General features: G+C 37.7%; 1 protein-coding gene across 1 annotated transcript in view; it reads right to left on the bottom strand.

Annotated features, from left to right (window-relative positions):
• LOC116714359 (A disintegrin and metalloproteinase with thrombospondin motifs 2-like) overlaps positions 1-18,164 on the bottom strand; it is a 123,007-nt gene that overhangs the window by 28,157 nt on the left and 76,686 nt on the right. The window contains exon 4 of the mRNA XM_032554880.1: positions 4,026-4,231. Coding sequence (XP_032410771.1) covers positions 4,026-4,231 — 206 coding nt within the window. The remainder of the gene's footprint in view (positions 1-4,025; positions 4,232-18,164) is intronic.

Here is an 18,164-nt window from a genome sequence, read left to right as displayed (position 1 = left end):
ATTAATTGATGGAGAACCTGCATGTCCGTGTTGTTCATGTTTTGTTCAACCCATCTTGGTATTGCTGCCAGGTTTTATAACTTTTGTCTCACACCTCGTCATCTTGGGAGCTTAAAAGTATATGAGAAGTCGTACAGCATCTGTTTGTATGTTGTGTTTGTTTGATAGAAGTGGACATCTGGGTGCGTCAGTCTGTGTTATGCCTAATTCAACGTGTTTCCTTGACAACTGCTAAGCCAGTTAGGGCCAGTTGACTTCCAGTTGACCAGGGTAGCATCGATTCAAGTCTAACAAGAAAGACATTTCTACTTAAAAACATTCTGAGCACAGTGAAAGTACAACATCTTATGTAACCAACACGGTTTTTGTGTGCAAAGTTAAACATAAATGTCTGGCACCAGAGCACAGGTGTAAATCAGAAAAACCTTAATCTGAAAATAAAAATAGACAAAAACTTTCCCGCCATACAATGCCTGCTTATATACCTAAACATGCATTTTTTTATTTGGATTTTAATTTTGTTACCACTTATGGTGAACAGTTTAACAGGTAGAAATAGTTTCATTGTACATTTTGGAAAATTTGGAAAATATGTTTATTAATACAGTGCTTTAAAACTTGGTGTCACTGTTTTTACTGTTGTCACTGAAGGTGCAAGATGTTTTATTTAGTCATTTTGGAAAATTTGTTTTACAAATTACTGTCAGCTGCTGATGAGACAGGGCGGAGCAATCAAAAAAACCTGGCAAAAGTGTCACATAAATTAGATAAGGCTTTCCATAACATTCTATCTCTTATAGTCAACACATCTGGGAATACTATGCTGAGCCCATAAACTTCGGTGGCTTTTTAACCAAGTATCTGTCACAAGCTAACAAGTCTATTTCTACCTGTGGTGCACTCGCTTTCCTACCTTCTTCCTTCATGTATTATTGTGTCTATTCACCTGGCTCCAGAAGGTTTTGTAAAGGGAAAAAAAAAGGATGATTTTGATCTCCTGCAACCTTTACACAAATGATAATTACCACACATAACAGAGGCAGACAAAATGCAGATCAGTTTACTAATAGGGCTCATCAAAATTAAAAATGCACAGATAAACAAACCACCCTTTTCAGCAGTGACTATTAATATACTCGGAGCGAGTGATTAACGCGTTGTGGCTCCCTTCTAAAGGTCTTACTAATGAGTGAGAGACAGGTAGACAGACAGATTACCTCAAGTTCTTCAGTTTATCACTGTTTTGTTTAGCCCTGGAATATAAACACACATCACATGAAACATGGTTCCTACAGAACCCAGCGCAGTAACTCACTTCCATTTTTGTTTTAAATAATGCACACTGTGCTAAATTCAGTGTTAATTTGAGAACATACCCCCCAGAAACAACCCTGTATAAGTGAATGTTCAAGAATAACTTTAGTTCAAATCAAACTTTACATTTATAATTAACAAAAATGATCTCAGGGTGATTTACAAGAAAAATCAAGTCAAATTTAAGAGGTGTGATCCATCAAGTCAATGGTTGTCATCATCTTGCTTAACACGTGACATTTTTATAAGCTTTTCAATTAGATTGGCAACGATTTTTAGAAAACATTGATAAGATTCTGTGGCATAAGCATCAGAAAATACAGATGCCATACATACCACCATTAGGCACTACTGCTATGAAATATATGTAATTGCTACTCTATCGTTGCAGCAATGACCCAATATTAGCTTTACTCAGCCTCATGTTAAGCAGGCAAATTCTTTGTTTACGCTAATGAATTTCAGTGACCTCAACAAAAGACTAAAAACAAAATACAGTCACTGCAAACATTGCTTGAATTTTCATTTGGTTGGAGAAATTGTCAGCCTATTAATACAGCAGGAAAAAAAAGAAGAAAACACATGGGAAATTAGTGGGAAGCACATAATACAAACAAAGACACATTTAGTCTACCATGGACATGCAAATAAACACACCCACACACACACACACGCACACAGATTTTGACACTCCTGCTGAACTTTGCAGACAGGACTCAATGGTTTTCAGTAGGCGTGCTTTGATGTCCTGCAGACAGCAGTAATGTCAATTATTTTCTGCACTTCAACAGACACAAACACAAACAGATGATCCACCTTGGCCCTTGGCTCTCTGCAAAGTTCATTTAACACACAGGTGGAAACACACAAGTGAAAGCAGCAGAGCTGGAAAATGATCGCATTACGAAAACACGCAAGACGAAAAGGGTAAAAATAATTTTAAGGATAAAAAGATTTTTAAAAATAATTTTAAAGGCCTTTATAAAAGATTATATTATAAAAGTTACCTTATGAAAATTTTGCTCAGGTTTGGTTAATTTTTCATGTTATAAGCTGCATAAATAATGTTGCAGTAAATCTTCTTCTGCTACCATTTTTTACTGTGCAGAGCTATTATTTTCTAGGTATTGATCATTGCTAATAATGAGGGAAACTGGCAATTGTCAGTAAGAATATAATTGAATTTGTTCTGATATTGAAATATCCTTGTGAAATGCTTCTATGTAACTAAATTCGGCCAAATGTAAACTTTAATATGTTGGAAACTCAAAAATGTTAACCACATACCAAAAGAAAATGACCACCTCATGCACATATTTAGCTAATTTTGTCAGTTTTTAAGCCTTTTTTCATGATTATGCCTTTTTAATGTAAATACATTAGATATACTTACTTCAAAAGTAAACGAATAAAGGGGCGTAAAAATAGGCAAATTACCCATTGTTCTATTGTGTTTATGGGACTTTGTTTCACTTTCACAATAGCTTGTCATTTTCCAAAATGTTCTTTTCACCAAAAGTGTTCCTTTGTAAACCTTTCCTACCTCTTGCATTATATTTCTAAAGTTTTTTTCACACTGATGCAGATTTGTTGCCATAAAACTACCCAAGCAGTGCTGCTGACAGCCGGGGAGAGAGAGAGAAAGACAGAGAGAGGGAGAGAGTCAGACATCGCACACCCATCCTGAAGTGAGCAAAGCAAACTTTCAAGAAGAAAGTCGCCCAGATGCCACGCGTGGGAGGAAACCCTTATTTATTTATTTCTGTTTATCTGGCTGTCAGTAATTTATTCCAAATGCGCTGTTTAAAATACTCCTCTTTCCCCCTTTCTCTCCATCTCTTCCCCGCAGATTAAAGCAGGGCTGCGACAGGGCTGCGTATTCCCTTCGCCTATATTGTCTAACAAATATCTAAAAAGGGGAGGTAGGGAGCAACGGCAGCTCTTGTTCTTTTCCAAGCGCTGAACTGAGACAAAGAGGTGTGGTAGGATTTGCAGCTCTGCGCCTGCACCTGCTTAACAGTCGGAGGCTGGTTCCTGGCGCAGTGGGGTCGCAGTACAAGCAAAAGCAAACAGCGGCACTCGCACAAACACACACATAAATGGATGCATGGAAACACCACTCTCACCACAGGTTTAATTTGCAAAGATTAAAGTGTGGAGTGGGGAGTGTGACACTCAAGCTCACGCACACACCTACACGCACACTTGTGACAACACCTGGGAGCGTGAGTGCTAAGTGTTGTTGTGGCCCGGAGCAGACTACCTGCTGTTTCTGCATCTTTCTCTCTCTCTCTGTCTCTCTCTCTCTCTCACACACACACACACACAGAATGATGATATGACACAAATCCTGATGAAAATATATGTGGAAGCCCCTTTAGCACAGACAGAGCACCTTGCAGACACACACACTTATACACAAATGAAATCTCATCATATTCAGACAGAGAAGAAAGGATTACCTGTGGCTGATTGCAAGTAATCCTTTCACGTGTAGGAGGGGAATTGAATCCTCATTCATTGTGTGTGGGGGTAGTGTGGGGGTGGGGGTGTCTGTCTATGTTTCTTTGACCTCTCTGTGACTTTCTTTTCAACTCAAATGGAAGAATATTTTAATTTAATTCAATCTAAAGCAGGAGAACAGATGTGGGTTTCAAATATCTGGAAACCTTTGTGTGATCCAAATAAAACCCAGAGACAAGGACACTTACGATGTTCATGAGTGTGAGCAGGTACTTTTGCACATGCTCCTTCCCGTGAAACTGGACCACGGAGTCATCGACGCCCAGCAGCACCTCGATGTTGTAGGCTCTGTCCAGACTCTGTCGGCGCACCCGTGAAGCCCGTGTGTTGTTGATGCTCTGCTGCACGCCACGGTACAGAGACTCCAGGTCCATGAGACCACCCAGGTCTACACCTAATGACAGGGAGCACACAAAAAACACACCTTTTATACTGTACTTATACTGAATCTCAAATCTATACATACAAATGCATTTTAAATAAAATTCCAGGTTTCTCAGCAGGACGGAAACATGAGGCCAAATAACTGGAGAAACTATTCACTTGGCTCAAAATCCAACTTATTTCATGTCCGTCTCAGCTGCTAGATGCACATCTTTTAGAAAACATTTTGAGTACACTGAGAGAAGAATGTGTAAACCAAACAAGTATAAATCACATAGAAAATTTCAACAAAATATATTTTTGTTAAGTAAGCACATTCCCATTTTAAGCATATCAAAAATGTTTATGCATGTTTATCAGAGTGTACATTTTGAAGTACTTGACACAAACCATCTTAGAGGAAAATACCCCATTTTTGAAAGCATCTACATTTGCAATAAAAGACAAAAGTTGACCTTGTTTTAACGCCTGACCTAAATAACACTGATAGTAATAAAAAACACGCTATATCTCTAACCATCTTACTGTGTAACAATCACATTCTCTGTGCAGTCTTGAGTTGTTTTGAACACTTTTGCATCTTGTGTGTTCAAACTGGGATACATATGTGATGTCTGTGTCTGTCTCCCATTTGCTCTCCAAGACACCAGTTGATGGAATCGAGCATGTGTGTCCTTTGTAACCATTGGTAACGGTGCGGCTATCCTTCACAGATCCTCTCCTAATCAACCAAATATTTCTACTCCCATCTGAATAAAAGGAACAGATGGTGCTTGCTAAACACATGGATTAAGACAGCTCCTTCACACAGGGGCTGCCCACTCTGCTCTTTCCTTGGCTTACTAAATACATGAAAAATGCAAATTACACAGGAAACTCACTCTGAGGTTACATTTACTCATCTTCTTACAGGTAAAGTATGTCAGAAAAGCATTTATGTTCCTTGCCATTTTGCATATTTAGATAAGTTCAACCATGAACTTCATTGTATTTTTTTGGTATTTATAGTTGTGAAGTGGACGGAAGATTTTCAAAATCAAAATCTTAAAAGTGTGGATTTATTTCAATCCCATTTTACTTTATTACCTGAAAAAAAGTGCAATGAGTTGTTTTTAGTCCCTTAATAGTAAACAGAGTTCAACTGTGTGCATTTGGACTTCAGCAGATAAAAGGATGAAGTTAAAAGCCTTTTAAAGAGAGCTTGAATTAAAAATAGCAGTCAAGAGATTATAACTGTGGAGGAGTGGCAGAGATTTACAGCTTAGGTGGAACAATCTTTAGACAGAACTGATTGTTTTTTTTGGAAGAAAGGCAAGAAGGAAGGATCTTTGGTGGAAGATTGTTGTTTTCTGTTTACCATAACAGAGGAATGACACACAGCAAGACGATGTTGGGTTATATGAGACCAAAACTGAACATTTTGGAAAGTTTGCAAGATGGATATTGATAAATACATGAAGATCCATAAATAAAGTCTATAATCTTGATGTGCAAAACCTAACAGACTTTTTACTGTAATTGCACTTAATAGAGGTTCAATCATGTATTAAACAAATACTGCAAGACACAATTTTCAAACTTTTATTTTAAAAGATATTAAAAAATATGCATCTTTTCTTTTTCCCTTGCAACTATGAACTACTTATGTTACATAGTAAATTAAAGCTTGTGTGTTGTAAAGTAAACTACATTTTAAACTCCAGTTTAATCCTGTCAAGTCAGACAATAAGCTAAAGCCAGTAAAGAATATAAAGCGTCTTGTCTCCTGAACCAGGGCCATCATTCCTTTACCTGCTATTCCTGTGCTCATGCAAAGGCCATGGGTGGCCAATTCATGCAATACAGGTGGATTTAATAAAGCGCCATCATTGTTGACTTCAAGGCTTCAAAATGCAGCTCAAAGAGATGCTGTGTGGGTGTGTTAGCAGGTGTGGGTGTGTGAGCACTCTGTGAACAAACATTTCCGATTGGGCTATAAATCACTGTTGCAGCATGAGCTTTAATTTAGCTGAAGCTGGGCAGCAGGACCGACTGACCATGAAGCTTTATTAGGAGGGGGCGAGGGGTTCAAAGTGCAACATTATGGGACCAACGGAGCTCTGACACCTTGAGTTGAAGTGAGCGTCAAATGGAGCAAAAAAAAAAAAAAAGAGAGAGCCTCAAGAGAAAGACGGGTGGGGAAGGAGGGGGAGAGGAAGAGAGAGATCCGCCACCTTGTCTCCCAATCAGCAAGGGGCATCCTGCTTTCCCACTCCCTCTTATGCAACGTTTCCAAGACAACGGGCTCATGGGTAAAACAACAAACACGTGGTTAACGTTGGCTCCTGAGTCGCGAGCAGAATTAATTTGAAAGTCTGACTATTATCCCATATCTGCCCACATTCCAGCGAGTGAAAGAACACCAGCACAGAAGCAGAAAAATAGGAGGTGGGGGCAAAGAGAAACAATAATATACAGACACTGAATGCTGCTTCTGCTTGTTAGCACAGAAATTGGCATTTAATGTGGTTTACATCACAACAACTTGGCTTTTTCCTAGTTATAGCTGCCTTTAAGGAGCCTGATGTCATAACCTCCATATTTGCTTCAGGAAACAGGTTAAGATATTTTTACCTCTTACTTATGTAATGTGAAAGGGGCAACAAAATAAAATAGTTCTGTCTTTGAACTTCTTAACTTAGCACCTTGAAAACAAATCAGACCATATTATGCTGCATAGCATAAGGCCAAAAAAGATTAGAATTGGAAGCTCGAGTAAACTAACGCATACACAGCAATCGGCTAACGTGTTAAACCATCAAATATCCCCATTTCATTGCATCGATGTCCTTGCCCAGACTTGCAAAAGCACTATTTTCTATTACTTCAGCTGTTTTACAGCAAGAACTTCAGCAGGAAAAAAAAAAAAAAATCATGGAGCAATAAGGCACAAGAGAGATTGAGGGAGGTGAGAAGCAGCGTCGAGGGGTTTGATGGATGAGAGATGGAGATGAGAGAAGAGCAGAAGGACCTTGGCTCTTGTGAGTTTCCATTCAGGCTTTCCGTCTTCATCCGAGTTTGATGTGGTGACTGGGGGGTGAAGCAAAGCTGTACTGCTTTGTTTCTTACTGCAACGACTCACATTAGCCTCATATCACTGACAGAATCCAGATACAAGTCGTTGCAAAAGTGTTTAGAGACACATTTGATCAGATTACAAGCAAAAAGACTCAGTGTATTTAATTAGGGATTTTATGAGAGATTTCCGAACAGAAAACACCATAATTGAGATGTGAAAGGGAAAATAATATATGCGTTTATATTTTTCTTACAAACAAGAATCTGAAAAGAGTAGCATGCATTAGCATTTAACCCCTATGATATCAATACTTATGGCTTTTTTCTCAAGACTTGGGGCATGTATCAACCAGCTTTGCAACAGAGGGGCTGACATTTTACTACACTCTCTTTTCAATATAGTACAAGGTCAGTAAGGTTAGAGGAAAATGATTTGAAAATCAATAAATTTCTGAGGCAGATTCTTAGTTATATTAAGTAGACTTTGAATGAACCATTTGTGTATGTGGAAATTATTTAATCTTAGCTACTACACAGAGACTTGTATGCATGGGTTGATTTTTTGCTGAAAAGTGAACTTCTGCCTGAGTGTTAGGTGTTCTTGTAAAGGATTAGCTTGTGTTTAGTCTCATCTATTTTCCCATCCGCTCCAACCACCTTCCTGCATCTCTAGTAACCTTTCACATTGTCTTTGGCAAGGTTCCCTGTCCCTGCTGAAGCAAAACAGGCCCACAGTGTGATCATGCCTCCATCATTTTATATTGCAGGCCTCTTGGCTTCTTTTTGATAACAGTTCTCCTTGTAAAACCTGCCAGCTTAGGTGGGTGCGCCATGCTGTTTCCAGTTTCACATGTTGAATGAAGCTTTTCATATTGTTTTACAATATCTTTTTTTTTAAAGCTGTCCACAACTGAGTGGCTGAGTGAGGTGGCAGACTCCCCTCATGCTGAGGTTACAGTTCTTGCTCTAGGTTTGATTTCTTATCTATAATGTTTAATGCAGGGCTTTACCTTCTATCTTTGGCTTTATCCTGTCAAACTACTAATACAAAAGGACATCGGTGCCTTCATTCTAGGTGCAAATCTCTGAGACTTTTAAAGAAAGGATGGATTTGTGCTGTGATTAAATTAGCCACAGATGGTCTTTCCTAATCAGGTGGCTTCTGCATGCACAATAGTTGAACTAATTTAGAAGAATCAAAGTAAATAGGACTGAAAATTATGTTTGGAACAGGACAAAATGCAAAAAACGCTCAGAGTTAAGGATACTTCTGCAAAGCACCGTCAGGAACTCATGGTAAAAATAATTTTAAAAAAAGTCAACATTAGGTGGGATTTTTAGCCTAAAACCTTTTCTCAATCATACATAAACCTTCATTTCCTTTTCTTAAGAGCAGCAATTTTCTTAAGAGCAATAATTTTCATTTATTGCTTTGCAATGATTCTAGTCTTTACCCCCCTAACCAGTCTCACACACACTCTCACCTTACATGTAACCCTTCTCACACACACTGCTCCTGCTTGCCCTGTGTTTTCATTCAGGTGGGGTATGGAGTGTGGCCTTATTAGGAGACAAAGGTTCTTTGTCTTTTCAACCTTTGCAAAATGTCAAGAATGTCTGGTTGCCTGCTGAATACTATGCGGGAAGAGAGGGTTGTTTGACAGAGTAACAACAGCATAACAGGAGACGGAGAACGGCGATAATAATTTGGGTCAAGCAACACTTTACTCCTGAGCAGCGACCTTTGGTAAGAAGGTGTGGACATCACTATGATTTGCATGCAAGATGACTGCCTCTGACTCTCGATGGTGACAGAGTCCTGGACCTATTTGGTATTTTCAACACAATGCCTTTTGACTATAGTGAGTGTAACTCCATGGCAGAATTGTCACCCTGAAATCCTAATTCTAAAAAAAAGAAAAGAAATTAAGGGGATGAAATTTAAATAACATGTGAACACTTGAGGGTTTTGTGCAGCCTAAAATAATATAAAGAAAAACACCACAGAAGTGTGGCCCCAATTCCACTTGAGAATGATTCAGCAAAGAGGTAATGTTACAAACTTTTCTAAAACTAAAGTTAAGCAACACATTTAAACTAGGGATGCGCTTAGGGGAAATCTATGGACAAATTGTCACAGAAGATTGGAAGAAAGAGTTTGAGAAGAATGGTGTGTGGGTTGTGAAACCAAATACATCTATTAGTTTGATTGCTCTACTATACATCCAGCATAATGACTTTCAACTTCATCTTTCCTTTATGCCCACTTCACTCTTTGACACCCTCCATTTGAATAAGGTGGTCTGCACCACTTTTGCGCCTGCATTAGTTGAACTATCAACTGACTGCATGCAACACGGCCACTAACTTTGGCAAACAATTTATTTTTTGCTCACTGACTTAATGCTCCTTATTTTTAATTTTTGTTGATCAATTCCTACCAACTTTTCTAATTCGAGGTATGCATAAACCCAAAACCACAAGATGCACTCTAATATAGAAAAGACAGTTATCAAGCTATTTTTTTTATTTAGTTAGTTTTCTCTCAAAATTGCAAAACACTCATTCAGATTCTTCCTGTCTCACCAGTGACACACTAATGGAGACGTGATATATTTCAAGGTCCAAAGTGTTTCAGAAGCTGTTCACCAAGAAAACCTTCAGCAATATGCACTTCACATGAAGTTCTTAGTAAGCTTTCTACATTATCTCATTCACAGTGTTGGCTGTAAAGTTTCGAAGGACTTTAAAGCAAACAAGCTGAGAAGAAAAGATTGTATAGACATGAATCAGTGGGGGTTCAATCTGCTCCAGATTAAGGATTTAAATGAAATGTTATTTATTGAGCATGAAGAAATACAGCAGAAAAGCTCAAATGTAAGGACATTTTGCTGTAATTGTTGAACATCTTTATCCCATTTCACCAGTCAGCAGCTTTACATCTTGAAATTGAAACAGACTTGTGTGACTTTAACACACGGTTTCCCAACAGAGACCTATTAAAATTATTTTGTGTATTTCTTTTAATTGTATTGCTTTGTTATAGGAGTGGAGTAGACTTTGAGCTCATTACTCACTGCCTGAGCTCAAGGCTGTATTTTAGGTGAAGACGCACACACTTGCACACACCTTTTGGTCACATACAAGAACATTTTGTCTCCTCAGTGACAGCTTTATGGGTTGTCAAGGTGATAAGAAGCTTGGACGATGGATTGTTAATGCTGCGGCTGCTGCATTTGGGCCTGTAGCAACATGTCACGCTGTCCAAAACAATGTCTCCATAATGAACGCTCATTATTTCTCAGCTACCAGGAGACGGCTCTAAATGGTTCAGCCTGTGGTTCACTTTCTGACTGTAGATCACATTGAAATACAGCCACTTATAATCACGTGGTTGTTAATTATTTAGGATTGCTATTAAAAAATTTCTATGTAAAAAAAAAAAATAATACAATCCCAACTGCATTTATTCACACCCTGGTAAAGACGTGTAAAAGCTTTAATGGATTCCTTTTGTGCTTTAATTTAGGCAAGGATCGAAACATTTTGCAATAAAATGCATCCTTTAAAGTTAAAACATTTAAGGAGTGAATATTAAATAGTGACACAATTAGTAGTACACCTAACACTGACTTTATTTCTCTTGGGTGTAAACAAGATCTGGCAAAGAGGCTCATTTCTTTCAGCCACTAGACGAGATGATGATCTATTCCTCCATAAGCATGCCTGATATTCTTGTTCAGGGTACATTTTTAAGCAATTAAAATTTTAAAATATTTTGGTGGACAAATAAAGGCAGGGACTTGTCAATCCTAAAGGCCATTTAAAAAATCTGTTGTATTTCTACACTACAAGCACTTTAATAATGAATCACAAAGCCTCTGTCCCTAAAACTGAAAGACAATAAAGTATGGTGTAATAAGGTGCTGCTCATTTTTCCATCTCACACCAATGCAGGTTTGGTTGTTTCCTACCAGAAGTTTTCGGGTATAAATTGAGCTGTTTGCCTCAGGAGGTTTCGTTCTGACTGCAACGATTCACTTCTGCCAGGAGGATGTTTTGTACCCATTTTGACAGCCAATAATTTAAAGTAATTTTCTAATATTTATCAGCAGGAAGTTCCTTGGAGGTGATCAGGAGGAAAAACCTGTCATATTTCATAAGACAAGTTCACTTGTCTATACAGGATTCAGAAAATAAGCCTTTGGTGTTTCTTTTCAATAATACACACACCCATCTCTTCTTCTGACTGCTGAAATCCTAAATATTCTTCCCAAACACTTGAGCAGTAGACCACAACAACAATAAAAATCCTTCTGTGTTTCAATTAAGGTTCTGAACAAAATGATGCTGCATTCAAGTTTTTGTTCTGTATACCTTTTAAACAACATTACCATTTGTGCCGATCAATATGACCAACATTTTAATATCAATAAATAAAGGACGAACAATAAGAAGCAACTTCTGGGATCAGCAGGTGGACGGGCCACCTATCTGCACCGCTGCTTCACACATCTGTGTGGATTTTCTCCTGATTCAGAAGACATGGCAACCTTTCGCCACATCTTCCTTACGTAACTGTCTGTCAGAAGCACACAGGGTTGTTGACTGCTGCAAAGGTGAGGTGGTGAACATCATTTCTCTGTGTGACCTGCTACACCTCAGTTTCATTAACTATGAAAAGTCCCACCTTCACTCAATCTGTGATGTATGCAGCCCCCCTACACATTCATGAAGCAAAGCCGCAAAATTAAATAATAGCTTTTGTGCTTTAATATTCAGAGAATGCAAACAATCCACAAATGCACATAGAGTTAGAAGTGACTGAAAATACCTCTTATGGTAAACATGAACCACCTATTTAAGCACCCTAAAGACGACTCTAAAGCAGTAATCCAATCACATGTATTCACAGAAGAGGGAATATTTCTGTAAAGCTTCAGTCGGGCCCTCCAAGTCTTCCAGTTTGCTCTGTGCTTGGATCTTTGGTGCTCAGTGTAAACTGATAACCTCAGTGTTCAATAAGACAGTAAAGCCAGGCTGATATAAGGCTTATTGCAGGTCTGGTACACTGAAACTGGCCCATCCGCCTGTCCTCCCCCTTGTCTGTCTCAAGACATTTATAAAGGTCTCTTATGAAATCAGCAGAAGCCAAAAAAAAAAAATCTCTACTCACAACAGGGGAGAACAAATAAACTTTTAAGATTACTAGAATGTAGATCACAGCATTTTGAAGAAAAATGATCTTTATCCATGATTCCTGCAGACTTGCTTTGGTGACATATGAGCCATAAAAGATGAGTTTTACTGGGAAACTGTGTGTGCCTTAAGATGAGGGAGGCTGACAGTGAGCCACAAGGTTCAGCTTTCAGAGTAACAATAAATCTCTGCAGAGACGGCCTCCCGCTGGCTTGAAGGGTTTGTGGCCCCCTCGCCACCTCTCTTCCCAACGGTGCAACCTCTCCCATCACTTCATCCCCTAATATGAATCATCCATCCTTTTCTACACAAGTCCACACTTTTAAACATCTCTTCCTTGTAGAAAAGAATTTCTGTAGTGAAAGCCTATCCTAAAACATTTGTGACTTTTTTTATATTCTAACAAGCATTTTCAACAGCTCTGTTCAGTTTATTTAGCACAGTGATTCTGAGACAAAAGGCAATGTAGATTTTTTTCTACAGGATTTAAGAAAATTCCTCTTGACACATGAAAATGTACATCTCCTGCCTGAAACTGCAGATACGCTCCTGAACAAAGCTCTTCTTCTTTTCAGTTTTTTTGGTATTTTTTCTCATGTAATAAAAAAAAGCAAAATAAAAAATGAAGTCCCACAAAATTGGAAGATGTTCTTATTTACACCTAATTTAGATCTAGTTTGTAATACTGAAGTGTGGATATTAAAACTAAGCAGTGTAGATATGACAAGTTGTATATTGAAAGACTTACTGTTCATGGAAAAATTCAAAGCCTGGTCTTTTTCAGCACATCAATAAATGTACAATGTTTACAAGTTCTTTATTGGAAATTCCCACATCATCTTTAATTTGTTAGCACTGCTTCTAGGAACTCATATTTATGATATCGTACAGAGAGATGTCTGTAAAACCTGTCTATGTTTCCACAGTTTTTCCATCTTTCCACCTCAAGGTTTATTGTATTTCATTAGGATTTTAGGGGCTAGAATATTACAAAATAGAGCGCAGTTGTGATGAGGAAGTGAAATAAAAGTCAGGAACGAGGGGTAGAAATCTCTATTTGTCATTCATTATTCTGATACCCTTAAAGAAAATCAAGCGGATAGTTGTGTATACTTTAATGACTGTGTAGATGTAGCTGTTTTCTAAGAGCCTCAGAGTTCTGTTAAAGCTAAAACCCAACAAAATCACAAAGACCAAAGAACCCAGCAGACAGGGCTGAAGAAAGTTTAGACCAAAGAAGTCACCAAGATGGATGACAGATGAATCTGCAGTTGCTGGATGTATCAGGGATGGACAAGAAGCTGAGAACAGAGAGCAGGTGGACCACTTTGTGTCATGATGTGGCATCAATCATCTTATATTGAATGTGAGCAAAACAAATAGTTAAAAAATTCAAAGAAAATGTGCAGGTCAAACACTATTTTCAGTATGAGAAAAGAAGTAGAAGTGGTGGAGGAGTATAAATGCCTCAGTATTCACCTGCACAAAAAAGACTAGAATGGGGACACAACAGTGAAGATGCCTACAAAAGGGTTTAGATCATATGTAGATCATGGAGAAACCTACGTCCTTCAGAGTGTGGAGCAAGGCGCTGCATTTACTCTATAAGTCTCATTTGGAGAGTATTAACTCTTCTGCCATCATCTGTTGGACTGGCAACATCAGACCCAATGACTTAAAATCCTCAGACTAAGTTAAGATGTTTTTCAAAGAACCATGATCAGTCTCTAAACAGACCGGAAACAAAAAGGTCATGGAAGCGCACACGTAAAAGTCTGAAAACCTACCAACACAATTTTCCCTTTAACCAGCAACATCTGGTGTGATGCTGTGTGATTTCAACAGCTTAACATTGCCCCCCTATCCTCCCTACTTCCTGTCACTTCTGTGACATAAAGGACACAGTGCCATAAAACAAAATGAGATAATGTCTAAACATAATTCAAGGGTGGGGAATTTCTCTATTTGCATTTTCTATTTTTCAGCCTTTTGTTCATGTTGGTGCTTGAAAAAATGTTGCAGTAACAAACAAAAAATGTAGCTCTTCTTAACAACTTTTTAATGTATCACATGGTGTTAGTACTTAAACATCAATGGTTATTGCCAAGGGTACCAATATAAATACAAGGGTTTTGGACTTGTTTCTCATAATATACAATCAAAAGAATGATGTGTTAATGTTTTTCAAATCATAAAAAAAGGGAAAGAAAACACAGATTACAGTGGACCAGTTTCACTTCTGATGGTCCATCTCAAAATACCCTGACACCATGAAGTTGACACACTCCTTTTGGAGAGAGGAAATATAGACACTATATTTATTTCCAGAATATTTGATATTTTGTTGATGATTTCAATTGTATTATCTGACAGAAGAAGCTTTTCCAAAGTAATCCCACGTCCACGTGCTCATATCACCTCCTGATGAATTACAGTTCTTGATGCAAAGCCTTCGGAGGGATCAGAGATCACAGATGTCCAGCTTAGGCCTTTCACTCTTGGTCTTCAAAAGCTAAAGGTGCTCCAGATTTCTTTAATCTTTTAGTGATATTAAACAGCACCAGGAGAGGAATCCGTAAATCTGCTTCAATCTTAATTTGAAAACCTTTTTACTCAATTTCTTACATAATTTTGCAAGCGAGTGGTCATTATGCTTCTGTTTGCTTGAGGTGAATGCTCATTGTTTTTACACAAAGACAAAAAAAGTACAGTTGTGAGATCTTATATAGAAAAAAAAATGGAATCAACCAAACACAATGGCTAGGTTTGTCCTCCTTGTTCCTCTGCTCCTATCCTCATCTTTCTCTCCTTCAGCTGTAACTCCAGACTCTTGTCCTGTCCTGGCAAGGAAGTGCTCAAAGAAAATCCACCACTCAAGACACACAGCTCCACAGTTATTATGACAGGCCAGCCAACCAAACATCTGTCACCCTAAGCAGTGTGAGAATGGAGGGAGTGGTGGAGGCTGTTGCCAGGGAGAATGACTGGAGAGGATGAGGCAGAGGAAAGACAAAAGCAGAGCAAAGTAAACACGAAGGAGACAGAAGGATGTGAGAGATGGGAAAAAATAATAGGGCGTCTGAGTTTGAAACTGGGCTTCAATGAGCCAATGACTGCAAAGAGGATCTGTTCGAATCTGTCTGGACCTGAGGAAATAATTAACTAGTGTTGGAATTTCATGCTGAGATTCGAAGATGTTTAATTGGAAATGCTTGTCCTACAAGCATTTCAAATCCTTACAAATAGATTTGGCCCAGGGCTGCACAGTGTTAGGAAAACGTAACAATACTGATAAATGAAGAATAATGATAACTAACAACAAATAATGATGAACGATAATACAACTTCTGAGACAGAATGGCAACCTGTCCAGGGTGTACCCCGCCTCTCACCAGAAACGTTCGCTGGAGATAGGCACCAGCAACCCTCCCGACCCCATTAGGGACAAGTGTGTAAGAAAATCAATGGATAGATGCATGGATGGATGGATGGATAATACGACTTGTCACAAATAAATATTTAAGCAGTGTTAATTCTGATTGGGTTCAAAGCAATAACAAATCCCATATAATGAGTAGTCTCTCAAGCAAATTAAATTAAAATAAAATAGAACTCATTTCCACTTTTCAACAAAGTCTTTAGAAAAGTTGCTTCTGGCAGACGTCTTCTGAAACTCCTTAGTTGGAGTGTCTTAATGGACACTGTAACTTTCTATATTAAAAAAAATTTTAATGCTATGCTAAACTATATTTGAAAAACTGAATATTTTTAGCACAGGGAGCTGAAATGCTTTGTACTAAAAGTTGCCTAAAATGTTTAAATTTACTTTCTTCATTAGCACCCATGATTTGGCAGCCCTGTAAGCTTGTGAAACCAGCTGGTTTGTAACACCTTTCTAAAACAAACTGCTGACAAATTAACATATTTAGGGATCAGAACAGGCTAAAGCTAAACTACACTGGGATGATGATAATCTCAGAGTTGATGTTTCATACTGCAACAAGGTGAAGTCTTAATAGGGCTTCTTTTATCCATTTTTATTTTTGTGATTTACTGTCAAAACATATACAGTATGTTTACATAATAGGTTAATATAAAATTGAAAAATACATTTATTTTAATAATTGGATAAAAATTATAATATGTTATGTATATTCATTTCATATTCAAGTAATATGTCTCAAAACTATTTCAGTAGATTTTATGATTGTGGCTTACAGTTAATCAAAAGGCCAAATTCTTGTTTCTTAGAAAAATGTGAATATTACTTTATTTCATTTACAAAACAGATACAGAAATCTTATGGTATGGCCTACACAATAATGAGTCTCACTCCCTATATGCCACAAGAAGAGTAAGAAGCGAAAGGTAAATGCTGAGGAAGCAGTCTGTTCATAGATGGCTGAATCAAACCATAACAATGGAAAGTTTAGTGGAAGGAAACATGTGGTAGAAACAGGTGCAGAAACAACAGACATAACCACATCATTTAGAGGACTGTGAAGTAAATCCAATTTAAGAGCTTGATTAAGATTCACAAAGTGCTCAGTGCTTCAATAATATTGAAAAAAAGGTAAATCACTAGTTAATGTATTAATTAGCAATGATAGCAATAATATTTTCACACAGATCCAAGTTGGTGTGGATAGCTGCTCTCTATTTATTACAGTGATTATCATTTGAAAATTACATTTTGCATTTACCCAGGTTCTCTTTAATCTGAAACATTTGAGAAAAACAGAGAAAATCTGTGAGAGGGTGTTTACTTTTTCATTTCTAAAGCATAATTTTGCAATAGGGTGTTTCTTTTCTCCTCATCTACAAATTGCCTCAGGTCGACAGCAAGTCCAAACTACTGTAGGACTTGCTGTAAAATGAAACAAATCTTTAAATTTGTTGCTATATTACCTTACATGTGCAAATATTAAAATGGAAGGAAATTGAACAAGAAGGAAACCATAAACATTTAAGTGCAGCTCTGGGTTTCTTTTTTTCTTCCTCCACGCATTAAAGAGCAATATATGTGCGTTGCAGTTTTCCTTAAATATATCTCAAAATTATTGAGAAGTCGTAAAGGAAGTAAGGAGAAAGTCTATCTGAAGGTGAGACAATATGTATGCAAATGTTTCCTTTGGTGGAGCTGAACCCACACGCCTGCCATGGAGTAAGCTGAATGAGGATTTATCATCCAATATCATCTCATTACAAATGATTACAATAAACACATTTGCACATTTGTAAGAAAAAAGCCTGTGCATCATCTGTAAGCAAGCTACCTAAACAGAGAGTGAATCAGAAAAAAATCTGTTAGGTTTGTTTTTAAATATTAACACGTGAAGCTCTACAGACAATCTGAAGACCTGGAAGAAACAGTTGTATAAAAATACATCTTTTCACCTGAAAACAGGCTTCATACAAACACACATATAATTTTTTTAGTAGTGAAGGTGCTGCAGCCAGAAGAAAGAGAATTAATAAGGAACTACAGTGTATCAGTGTTACAAGATTGGTGGTGTTTCATAAAGTCTTTCAGTGCAGATAAAAATTAGAGACAATTAAAAGACCCATTCATCATTCTCATAGAGCCAAGCTCTTCTGTGAAAGCAGAACAAGTGGAGATGCTGATAAAACATAATGAAAAACAAAATCATTTAGTGCTTTTGAACAGAAGCTAATGTTGACAGGGC

Source organism: Xiphophorus hellerii, chromosome 23 (genome assembly GCF_003331165.1).
Source record: "Xiphophorus hellerii strain 12219 chromosome 23, Xiphophorus_hellerii-4.1, whole genome shotgun sequence".
NCBI lineage: Eukaryota > Metazoa > Chordata > Actinopteri > Cyprinodontiformes > Poeciliidae > Xiphophorus > Xiphophorus hellerii.
The sequence above is the reverse complement of the archived record's forward strand: the minus strand, read 5'-3'. Positions and strand labels throughout refer to the sequence as shown.